This window comes from Nycticebus coucang, chromosome 14, assembly GCF_027406575.1.
Source record: "Nycticebus coucang isolate mNycCou1 chromosome 14, mNycCou1.pri, whole genome shotgun sequence".
In the NCBI taxonomy this organism is placed as follows: Eukaryota; Metazoa; Chordata; class Mammalia; order Primates; family Lorisidae; genus Nycticebus; species Nycticebus coucang.
Window position 1 is genome coordinate 95,831,782 of NC_069793.1, and position 12,387 is coordinate 95,844,168.

Consider the following 12,387-nt stretch of genomic DNA (forward strand, 5'->3'; position numbering starts at 1 on the left):
TCCTAAGCATCCTCCAAGTAAGAAAGATGCGGCAGCTCAAAGGGAAGCCCAAGAAGGAGACGTCCAAGGACAAGAAGGAGCGGAAGCAGGCCATGCAGGAGGCCCGGCAGCAGATCACCACGGTGGTGCTGCCGACGCTGGCCGTGGTTGTGCTGCTCATCGTGGTGTTCGTGTACGTGGCCACCCGCCCCACCGTCACCGAGTGAGCGCGGCGGCCGGCGAGGACTCTGTCGGCAGGGAGAGGAGGTGCGGGAGGGGAGCAGACAATGGCTTTCGTATTCAGAGATGTTCACGATGCTGAGCTCTGAGCAGGAGCACCCTGTCTTCTCTGGGTTTTTACTTGATTAAACTTTCTCTACTTTTCTTGGGAGGGAATAGGGAACGTTTTATCAGTGAATGTGCCATACACCTTATGGTCCACTTCATGTGCCTTTCAGACTTCAAAGCAGCGTGTTTCTTTTTCTCTCTGCAATCAGTAAGCAGCTCCACCTGGGAGGCGGCGCCTCTGGGTCGGCCGTGGTGGAATCAGTGCTCACCTCATCCCCATTGCAACGTGGCTCTTTCCTACCCGTGTTCACAATCTCCAAAGGGACTGTATTTCTTCTCTGTGCTTAATGTGATTTGAAATATGTTGATTCAAAGTGAAATATTTATTTTTTGAATAAAGGAGATAATAGCCTTAAACTGGGTGTTTATCTTGTTTTGCCAGGAGGTGCTGTTTGTGGGGCGCCCGTCTTTGGGCTGCCTCGCCTCCCTGTCCCCTGTGGCTCTCCCCACCTCCCACTTGCCCCTCTGTTCAGTACTTCCAGTTAAAAATATGCTTTTTTGACTGGATCATTTTAAGATTGAGGAAGTCTTGAGAGGGACAGAAAGGGTGTGTTAATTGTTTTTAGCAAAAATGAGAGTCCTAAAGGAATGTGATCACAGTGTTTTTTAGACTAGTCTTTTCTACTTTTTAATACTATAGGAGTACAAACAACCCCCAGAGTAGTCCGGGAGGTAAAGGGCAGCCTTCACTGGTTCTCAGCTGAAGATGGGAGTGGTCGGCACGCCCGCCAGGTTTTCCTGCGGATTGGCTGGAAGGGGTCCTCGCGCTCCTTTTATTCTAACAGCCTCTTGCATGTGCAGTCCTGGTTCTCGATGGAGCAGCCTCTTTTTGGAAATCAGATTCATGGTAACGGTTCTGAGGGTGTCTGCTTCGTTGCTGATTAAGAGATTTGTGGGGAACGCAGTGCTCTCTGATCTCGGTGGCTACACGACTCGCTCACTGATGGCACAGGCTGTTGGTGGAGATTTGGGGCCCCTTGGAGTGCGTCTCAGGGAAACGAAGCAGCTGTTGAGCGGAAGAACTCCAGCTGCTGCTCGGGGCCCCTGCCCCATGGTGGGGAGGACAGCGCTCTGTGGCCTGCTCTGCAGAAGCTGGTCCTGGGGAGAGACGGCGCTTCCTTATACTGCCTCACGCACAGGCGGCCCTGGAACGAGATTTCCCAGAACACTTATCAAATGCAGGAAATTTGGTATTTGAGATGAATAGTCTGCCATTTTTCCTCCTTTGTCAACAAAGTAATAAATTTCTCTTTCTGAAACTAGTCATTCTTTTCTGCTGTGGCTTCAAGAGCTAGTGCCGAGCTTTCAGTCACCCAGGGGGTATGTTTCCATCTTCCCCTTATTTGGCTCTGTTATGAGCTAAGTCAGTGCTTGTGGGTCTAGGAAAGACCACAGGCGGCTTCCCCAAGGATTCGCTAATTGGGGGGCTGCAGAGGGGAACAGGCAGCCACCCCTGCTCTTCATAGGAGCTGCTGGCAGGCCCCCTCCCTCCAGGGTGGAGGCTGTGAGGATTGTGCAGGGGCAGCCCGTCCACTCCAGGAGAAGGAGCCAGGCTGGGCTGCATGTTTTGTAATTGGCTGATCTGCTTTTAATTCCCAACTACTACCTCTCACAGGGGTGGATCATCCGTCCCACCCAGCTTCAGTTTCCTTGTCAATAAATAACTGAAAAAGTCACTTGGAGGGAGGTGTGAGCCTTTTAGAAAGAAAATTTGCTTCTGGAACCCCTTGGAATTCCCTCCCTTCCTCCTGTGAAAAAGAAGAGGTTATTTTGCCTCAGAATTGTTGGGAGGATTAAATTGAAAGAGTATATTTCCTCTGCCAAGTCTATTGTCTAGGACACACTTACTACATAATAGTAGCTCAGTATTTTACACGTTAATTCATTTATTTCTCATGCAACTCCACAAGGTAGGCACTATTAGTACTCAATTATACAAATGTAGGAGTCGACGCAGGCCAGGAGACTTGTCTGTGTCACATCATTGGTAAATGAAGGAGCCCAGGTTTATTTTTAAGCTTTTGTTTGTGAAATTTCAAACATGCACAGAAATAGAATATACAGCATAGCTCAGATGCCTGTTGACCGGAGCAAACCTGTCATGTGGCCTCTCCTGCTGGCCCGTCTGCACCACCCAGACACCCTCGTGTGCACACATACATCGGACTGTGTCGAAGCTAGACCGGAGATGGGATTTAAACTCAGCCAGTCTGGGCTGGACACAGTGGCTCACGCCTGTAATCCTAATCCTTTGGGAGGCTGAGGCAGGAGTTTGAGGTTGCAGTGAGCTGTGATTACACCACTGCATTCCAACCTGGGTGACAGAGCAGGGTTCCATCTCTCAATAAATAAACTGGGTGGCGCCTGTGGCTCAAAGGAATAGGGTGCCTGTTCAAACCCAGCCCTGGCCAAAACCGGCAAAAATAAATACATAAATAAACAAACAGACTCAGGTTGTCTGGCTTTGGAGTCTGTGCCCTTCATTAAAATCTGTTGCCTTTCTGTAAATAATGCCCTCTTTTCCACTCTTCCGGTCTGAAGAAACCTTGACTGCCCAGGTGTGTTTGAACAGTCTCACCTGGTAGCAGTCGCAGCGAATGGCTGTGAGTTGGGCTTGGGCCCCTGGCGTCTCTCATTCCATTCAGCCTCCAGTCTGTTGGCTCCGAGGAAGAGGGGCTTCACCCCAGAAGTCGTCAAAGAGAAGTATATCTCTTCTGCTCTTCACGTAAAACATTTCGGTGCTGAGATTCTGCGTGTAGAGTGAAGAAGGCATGAGCTTTGGGAAATCCCGATACGTGCATCTGACCTCTCCCACCTCCTCGGGGAATGACCCCAGGGCCCATAACCTGAGCTGCCCCATGTCTGTCAAGGTTAATTTTAACACCCAAGTGATGTTTGAAGGATACGTTGAGATACAGAAAGGGCGTAACACCGAGTCTGTAGACGGCCATTCCCCTCTTGTCAGGGTGCTGGGACCCTCAACATCCGTGCGGCCTGCCCCCTCAGCTTTCCTCCAGGTGGACGTGCCCTCATGTCGTGTTCTAGAGCCTTCGCGTCCTGGGCTCGCGCTCTCATCACTGTTTTCCATCAGGAGACAACCACTAGATGGGGGTGGTGAAGGTGGCTGAAAATGGAGTCTGGAAAATTAACACAGCTTCAATGTGCGCCACTTCCTGGCAGGGACAAGACGCTGATTTACTGGGGACTTGGTGGGTGGAATGTTGACAGTTCTTTGGGTGAAGAGTTCTCTCATGTGGGTGTACTTGGCAATGATTTGAGACAGCAGTTTCCAAATTATTTCCAGTCATTCCAGTGGCTTCAAGGCAAAGCTGAACGATGTGTTTGGGCTTGCTGCAATAGAGTCTGGGACTCTGGGCTTCGAGTCCTTACCAAGCCTAACGTTTCAGGAAGAGCATGTTCCGAAAGAGGAATCAGGTTCGGGAAAGGAATAGAAAGCCACTGTCATTTACTGTACTTTAAAAATCATGCTGTCAAAGTGAGTATGTTTGCCCCTTTCTTGGCCGGCCAAACTCTTGGTGATCCACCATTGTACTTGTTGAGGGTATGAGACTGAGAGGAATCCAGACTCAGTCTGCCACTCAGTGTGACACCAGCCAGGGCCTTCCCATAGGTCTGTTGGACCATAGTTCTTGTAAGAGCTCTTGTATCCCAGAAATTTGTAAGTATAGAATTAACCAAGTACCTGTGCAAACTGAGTAGCTATCACCAGTAGGTGTCATTCACGCCCCCTGGTTTCATAAAGATTGTCTGCCTTTGAACTCTCTCAGGGTGGAAACTTTCCATGAGTTGTGTAAAATGGACAAGTTTCCTGGCCCTCCTCAGGTCCCTCATTTGTAAAATTGAGTACTAATAGTCCCTATCTTACAGAGTTGTGAGAAAGAAATGAATTCATACATGCAAAATACTCTTCCATTCTTATTTATATACAGTAACTGTGAATATGTCCCAGGCACTAGACTTGGCGTTACAAATATGCAACTCCAATGTCATCCAGCAATCTGGAGGCAAGATAATCTGTTTTTCTTTTTTCTTTTTTTGGCTGGGGCTGGGTTTGAACCCGTCACCTCCAGCATATGGGACCGGCGCCCTACTCCTTGAGCCACAGGCGCCGCCCAGATAATCTGTTTTTCATAGGAGGAAATTTCCTCCAACCTTTGCATATTACTTTTCCACAACTGGTTACACACTGATCACCTCAGATCTTTCAGAAAGTATATTAAGCCATATGGGATCAGACCTAACTCCCAAGGCACTACGGTTGGATTGGAGTAAATTAACAAAGCCCATTATGACTCCCTTTACAAACTCCGCCACCCTGAACTACAGAGGTCTTTATTATAATATGTAACAGCCTCCACCTGTATTCGCAGCTTGGTTGAAGATCTGCCCATCTATTTCATCCACCCAGATTCTCCCAGAGACACTGAAATTCCCCACTTCATACAGTCTTCCCATTTTGGATTTTGAAAGATGTAATGATATTGACAAAGATAGTTAATGTGAAAGTTCACAAATAGATTGAGAATAAAAAGATGGAAAAGATGGAGAGCAAATAGGAGCAAAAACCATGGCAGCAAATTTAACATCAGCAAAATAAATACAAGGTGAATGTACCACAAGGGGCAAAGGATGACATACACTAGTGATAATAAGGATAATGTGACCTTTGAAGCAGCATAGCTTCAGAGTATACAAGGGAAGTGGCTATCAACTGGCAAGAAATCCATCACAATTCTAGTTGGAGTTTTTAAGATACCCCTTTAAAAGTAGATGCATCTTTACATCCTTCGTATTAACCTGGATGGAAGTGGAAGACATTATTCTTAGTAAAGCATCACAAGAATGGAGAAGCATGAATCCTATGTACTCAATTTTGATATGAGGACAATTAATGACAATTATGGTTATGGGGGGGGAAACAGAAAGAGGGAAGGAGGGAGGTGGGTGGGGCCTTGGTGTGTGTCACACTTTATGGGGGCAAGACATGATTGCAAGAGGGACTTTACCTAACAATTGCAATCAGTGTAACCTGGCTTATTGTACCCTCAATGAATCCCCAACAATAAAAAAAAAAAAAGTAGATGCATCATCAGCCGAAAGGAACAAAGATCTAGAAAACCTAAATAATAAGATTAGTAAGGATTGATCTGATAGATAAAAATAGATCCTTTTGGTGGAGAGTATACATTATTTGAGTGCACATGAAACATTAATAAAAACTGGCTTAATTTTCAAATTTGATGAAAGAGATAAACTCACAGATTCAAGAAGCTCTAAAAGTAAACAAAGAAAACCACACTTAGACATCTCAGACTCCAACTGCTGAAAATAAAAAATAAGTTGTGTGTGGTGTTTGTGGAAATCAGGTCCCGAACTTCTTGGATTTAACTCTCATAGAGCGATGCCTACAAAATTCTCAGGAGGAAAGTGTCTGACCCAGGAGCTCATGTATATTTCCTTTGTATATTGCTCCTTTAACAAATATGTATGTTGCAACATCTATGTGCTGGGTACTGCTCTTGATATACCAGTGAGAAAAGATACTCCTGTCTTTATGTGGTATACATTCTAGCAGAGGAATATATCTTTTATAATAACATGTATAAGGGTAATAAACATTTCTAAATGTGGAAAAATTAGGGACTGTATTTCTCATAAGCATTTTATGAAGAAACTAAGAGGACAGAGTCCAAACAAGACGTAAATGAAGAAGCTACAGGAAAAGACAAAATCAGCTGTGGAAATTATGGTTTCAGAAATGCTGTAACAGAAGCTGGAAGTGAGAAGGGAAGGTGGATAGTAAAAGGTGGCATATGTATTCTGATTTCTTGATCTCTTATTGTTAGGATTTAAAATTATTTAAAGCTAATGATATATTTTGAAGTGTAAGGGTAAGTACTTAAAGAATAAATAGAAATAATAATATAATCACCTAATTGGGTGGAGGAAAGGTATGAGGACGTAAAAGCGTACGATTATTGGTCATTTCTTATATATAATGTCAGTAGGTAGAAGCTAAAGAAATAGAAAATTGACTAATAAACATGTTAGAAGAAAACATAGGGAGAAATTCCATTATATTGGTCTGGGCAGTGATTTTTGGGCTATGACCCCAAAAAGGCAACAAAAGCAAAAACAGACAAATGGGATTACATCAAACTGAAAAGCTTCTCTATAGCCATGGGAACAATCAAGAGTGAAGACAACTTACAGAATGGGAAAAAATATTTGCAAACATATATCTGGTAAGGGGTTAATATCTAAAATATATAAATAGCTCAACCCAAAAGCAAGAAAACAACCCAATTAAGAAATGGACAAAGTTTCCGAAATAGACCTTTGTCAAGACACGCAAACGGCCACGGGTGTTTGAAAAAATAATTATCACAGAAATGCAAATTAAAACCACAATATGATACTACCTTACTACCCATTAGGTTGTTATCAAAAAGATAAGTGTTGAAAGGGATGTGGAGAAAATGGGACCCTTGCATACTGTTGGTAGGAATGGAAGTTAGAGCAGCCATTATGGAAAGTAGTGTCAAGGTTCCTCAAGAAATTAAAAATAGAACTACTGTACCATAGTGGCAACCCCACTACTGGCTATTTACCCAGAGAAAATGAAGTGCATGTGGAATGTGTTGAAGAAACATCTGTACCCTGATGTTCACGGCATCACTATTCACAATCCATGATAAGGAATCAGCCTAAGTGTCCATCAGTGAATACATGGATAAGCCTGGATACACAACAGAATACTATTCAGCCATAAAAGAAATTGGAGATTCTGTCCTGTGTGGCTGTCTGGATGAACCTGGAGGACATGTTGAGTGAAATAGACCAGGCAAAGAAAGATAAACACTGTGTGATCTCACTGACATGTAGACTCTAAAAAGATTGAACCGGTGGAAGTAGAGTATAGAATGGTGGTTACCAGGGGTTGGGGTCAGTCAAGGATACAAAATTTCAGTTATATATATATAATATATATATGGAATAGGTTCAAGAGTTCTGCTGTATTACATGATGACTGCACTTAGTGATGTTTTTGAAAATTGCTAAAAGATTTTAAGTGTTCTTACCACAAAGAAAATGACAACTATGTGAAATGAGGCCTATGTAATTGGCTCCATTTAGCCATTCCACAATGTATACATATTTCAAAACAACATATACATGATACTTACATACAATTTTTATTTGTCAACTTAGAAAACCAAAAATAAAGGTAACCATTAGGAGTAGCAAAGACAAAACGAGCCACACACACACACACACACACCACGAGCAAAGGAAACGCGCTATATGTTGACAGTTACTTTGAACCATTGATGAAAATAGTATGATGTAAGATAATGACAGAAACAAGACCAAACATAGCTGCCATGTCATAAATGTAAGTGTAAATGACCTGTGTGTACGTAAAGAAAAAGACGTGAATTGGATTATAAAGGATAATCCAGTACACATCTTATGTAAAACAAAACAGTAAAAAGATAAAGGCTGGGAACGGCGGCTTATACCTATAATTCTAACGCTTTGGAAGGGTGATGCAGAAGGATCATTTGAGGCCAGGAGTTGGAGACCAGCCTGAGCAACATAGTGAGACTCCATCCCTATAAAAAATTAGGAAAATTAGCCAGGCTTGGTGGCACATGCAGCTAGTCCCAGCTGCTTGGGAGGTTGAAGCCAGAGGATTGCTTGAGGTCAGGAATTTGAGGTTGCTGTGAGCAATAATGATGCCACTGCATTCCAGCCTGGGCTACAGAGTGAGACATCTCTTAAAAAAACAAACACTTTAGGGCGGCGCCTGTGGCTCAAAGGAGTAGGGCACCAGTCCCATATGCCGGAGGTGGCAGGTTCAAACCCAGCACCAGCCAAAAAAAAAAAAAAAAAAACAACTACAAAAAGCAATTTAAGTTATTAAAAACAGTTGAAAATAAAAGGATGGGCAAAGTATATTTGTGATTCATTTAGAAAAAATACCCTTAATGGAGAGGTTGGGGGGAATTCACAGCTTTAAATACATCTATAAACATAAAAATGAAATTGTCAAGAAAACAAAAAGGAAGCAGGGGTCAAACCTTACTATCTAAAGCTGTATGGAAGTACAAAGCATAAAAGACAGAAAGGGCACATTATCCTCCTAGAGGATATAATTCATAATGAATATCTAAAAATCGTGAGTATGTACAAGATCAAGTTTTTCTTAATGGAAATCACAGGAAGTACGAGGAGTGACAGAAATGTATTAGTACATGGAGACTTCAGTTTACCTTTCTTAGCCCATGACAGAGAAAGTGAATAAAAGGTAAGAGTTTAGAAAACTCAATAAAATATATGATAATACATATCATTTTCTTTTCCTAAAAACAGGGGCTATGCATTTTTTCAAGTTCCAGAAACATTTGCAAAATGACTTGTTTACTTATTTAGTGATTGCTCACTCATGAGCTCCATGAGGTGGGACAGGAACTCGTTTGTTTTGGTAACTCTGTTTTCCCAGGAACTAAAAGAGCTAACCAATACATATTTTTGAATAACCAAAAGAACAGATAATTCACAAAAGAAAAATACTTGTAAGCACCCGGGGAAAAAAGCACAATTCTAAGGTTTTTCTGTTCAAATAACAATAGAATATACCATTATACCAAATTGGCAAAGCTTTTAAAAATTAACAGGCTCTAAATCCTTTGCTTTATGTGTAAGTGCATATATAGGTCATTTGTCAACTTTGCAAAATGTCAAGCAGAATAGATCAATACAAAGAATTCCCAGTTCCCATTCCCATCATGCAAACAGCCGAGGAACAGGTGGCCTGGGAGGAAGTGTATGCCTCTCTTCGGGTTAGTGATCAGGAGTTGAAACGCATCAACTCAGCAATGGTGGTAGGCATGGATGCTTGCTCTTTCCTAATGACAAAACAACGATAAAGTAAAGGAAAAAACTGTCAATCTCCAGGTTGAAGAGAAAAGGAGCAGAGCTGAGGGGAACAACATTTTGCAAGATGGAAGGCACGTGGAGGAGGGGTGGCTGACTCAACCCAGCTCTCGCTACAGATTCTCCTAAAACTCAGGACTTGATACAAACAGGTTCTTCTGGGAGTGACAGTGAAGGTAGAGCTACAAAAAGAAGATAGGTGGGAGCTCAGTCCAAGACACTGCTCTTCAACCTTTATTCTCTCACAGCTCACTTAAACCTATGGTTTAACTTCCATGGCATCCTTAAATCATATTGATAAAAAAAAAAAAAAAACAGTAAAAAAACATGTATTGTGTTTAGAACTTTTTTTGAAAGTAATTTTGTTAACGATCTTTAAAATTTTTGCAGCACACAAGTGTGCCACGCCACTCTAGTTGAAAATCACTGGTCTAAGAACTTGTTAGAACCCCAGACTCTCCCAACACTGGCAGAAAGTGGAAGATTCAGGAGAAGGTAAAACGGAGTCTCTTGGCCAAGGGCATCAGGGAGCGTTCAAGGAAGAGGTGTTATACCAAAAATATAGTGCATAAGTGATAAACATCCCAAATGCTGAGATCCCCAGCTTGTTCTCCACACCTGGCCCCCAGAATTTGGCAAGGAAGATTAAATCCTTCAGACAGAAAAGTAGATACATCTTTTCTGGGAAATTTAATACACTCCAAAAAAAAAGAAAAAAAAAAAAAGCACTAATATTAAGGACTACCCAGAGAAATGACCTATTTGGATTAGCCTACACAGCCAGGTCAGTAAACTCCACCAATCCTACCCCCAGGTGCAGAGCTTTTTAGTGTCTCACTTTTAAATACAAGCAGATAGCTAAGAATCACATGACAATATTACATTTTTAAAAACACGGAAGTCAAAGGAAACATTAAATAGCAAAGGAAACAGATCCATACTGAAGGACTGGGTAATGATTGCTGTATTGGAGAGAAGTGAATTTCACTTTTAAATACAAGCAGATAGCTAAGAATCACATGACAATATTACATTTTTAAAAACACGGAAGTCAAAGGAAACATTAAATAGCAAAGGAAACAGATCCATACTGAAGGACTGGGTAATGATTGCTGTATTGGAGAGAAGTGAATTTCCTGATATGTATTTAATAATAAAAGTAAAATTCCTGATTTATAAATGTAAATACAGATTTAAAAATTTTTTTAGTCATAGGGTTTTGCTCTGTCGCCCAGGAAGTGCAGTGGCATGATTAGCGTTCCGTGCAGCCTTGACCTCCTGGGCGCTCATCATCCTCTGGCTTCAGCCTCTCTGAGTAGCTAGGACTACAGGTATGTGGCAGCACGTCCAGTTAATTTAAGTTTCCCCTCCCCGCCCCTTCTCTTCCCTTTTTCCCTTTCCTTTTTTCCTTTGCTTTCCCCCTTTCCTTTTTCCTTTTCTTTTCCCTTTCTTTTCCTTCTTTTCTTTCTTTTCGTAGGGATAGAGTCTCACTGTATTGCTCAGGCTGGTTTCAAACCCCTGGCCTCAAGTGATTCTCTCACCTCAGTCTTCCAAAGTGCTGGGGTTACAGGTGAGAGCTGCCGCACCCAGCCCTGAGATGTTTTAAATACAGTTGTTTTTCTCCTGCCCAGTGGACAAAACAGATTCTGAATGGAAGGCTGAGAAAGTTACAACCAATATATGCAATTCAAACAAAACTGTTCAAACAGCGTCATATTTATGTGGCCCACAATAGATTTGAATGAAACAAACACCAGCTTCCATGATACAGTGGGAAGCCGGGATGTAGAAATATGGAGCCATAACCACAGAAGATGAACTTATGGTGCTGACATTAAAGCAACAAGAGGAAGAGGATATTGAAGATTCTGAATCCCAAGGAGATTCTATACCCACTGTGCTTACCCCCTGCAAATTACAATTGGGAACGGACACTGGGCCCTCTAGAAAAGCACTGCAGTAATTATAAGAACCAAAGACTAAAAACATGCTGTAAGGCCTCTGTGTTTAAATCTCTGTAGTTTTAGCATCTAAAATGAATACCATTTAATGAACATGCACTGTGTCTTGGTGTTTGCACTAAACTCTCTATACTACAGCCTGTGGGCCAAATCCAGCTTGCCACCTTGTTTTGAACAGATAGAGAGCTCAGAATGATTATTTTTTTAAAGTAAACTTTTTATGCTGAGATAATGGAAGATTCACATGGAGTTGTAGGGAATAATACAGAGGTCCTATGTATCTTTTACCTCATTCCCCTCAATATTCACTTCTCCAAACCCACAGGACATTATCTAGTACAACTAGCATTTGGACATGGATGCAGCCAAGATAGAACAGGCCCCACAAGCCCTCTACGGGTCCCCTGCTACAGCCAGGCCCGCTGCCCTCTTGCCCCCCAGCACAGCTCCTAGCAATCGCTAATCTGGTCTCTATTTCTATAATTCTGTCCTTCCAAGAATGTCATACAAATGGAAGAGCACAGGATATAATGTTTTGAGATTGACCTTTTTTCTGCTTGGCATAATTTTCTGAGGAGTCCTCCAGATTTTGCATGAGTCAACAGTTTTTTGCCTTTTCTATCACTGAGTTACTGTATTCCATGGTACATTCATTTAAGGATATCTGTGGGGTTTCTAATTTGGGGCTATTAGCGAATATAGTTGCTATGAACTTACACATATAGGGTACGGTGTGTATGTATGTGTGAACACAGGTCTTTACTTTTCTGGGATAAATGCTAAGGACTACAAATGTTGGATAATAAGGTAGTTTTGGCTTTAGGTTTTTTTTTTTTTTTGTATTTTTGAGACAGAGTCTTACTCTCTTGCCCCAGGCTACAGTGCAGTGGTATCAGCTTAGCTTACAGCAAACTCAAACTTCTGGCTTCAAGCAATCCTTCCTCAGCCTCCCAAGTATGTAGGACTACAGGTACCTGCATTGACACCCAGCTAGTTTTTCAATTTTCAGTAGAGATGGGGTCTTGCTCTTGCTCAGGCTGGTTTTGAACTCCTGAGCTCAAGTGAGCCACCACTCCAGGCCTGAGTGATTCTGGTCTAAAAGTTTTCTGTCTTGTTGGGTGTTCCTTTTATACTCCTT

At 42.3% G+C, this 12,387-nt stretch overlaps 1 protein-coding gene across 1 annotated transcript in view; it reads right to left on the minus strand.

The window, feature by feature from the left end:
- Positions 1-761: 761 nt before the first annotated feature.
- Positions 762-12,387, minus strand: part of DEUP1 (deuterosome assembly protein 1) — a 128,377-nt gene continuing 116,751 nt past the window's right edge. The window contains exon 14 of the mRNA XM_053560538.1: positions 762-1,472. Coding sequence (XP_053416513.1) covers positions 1,317-1,472 — 156 coding nt within the window. The 3' untranslated portion in view covers positions 762-1,316. The remainder of the gene's footprint in view (positions 1,473-12,387) is intronic.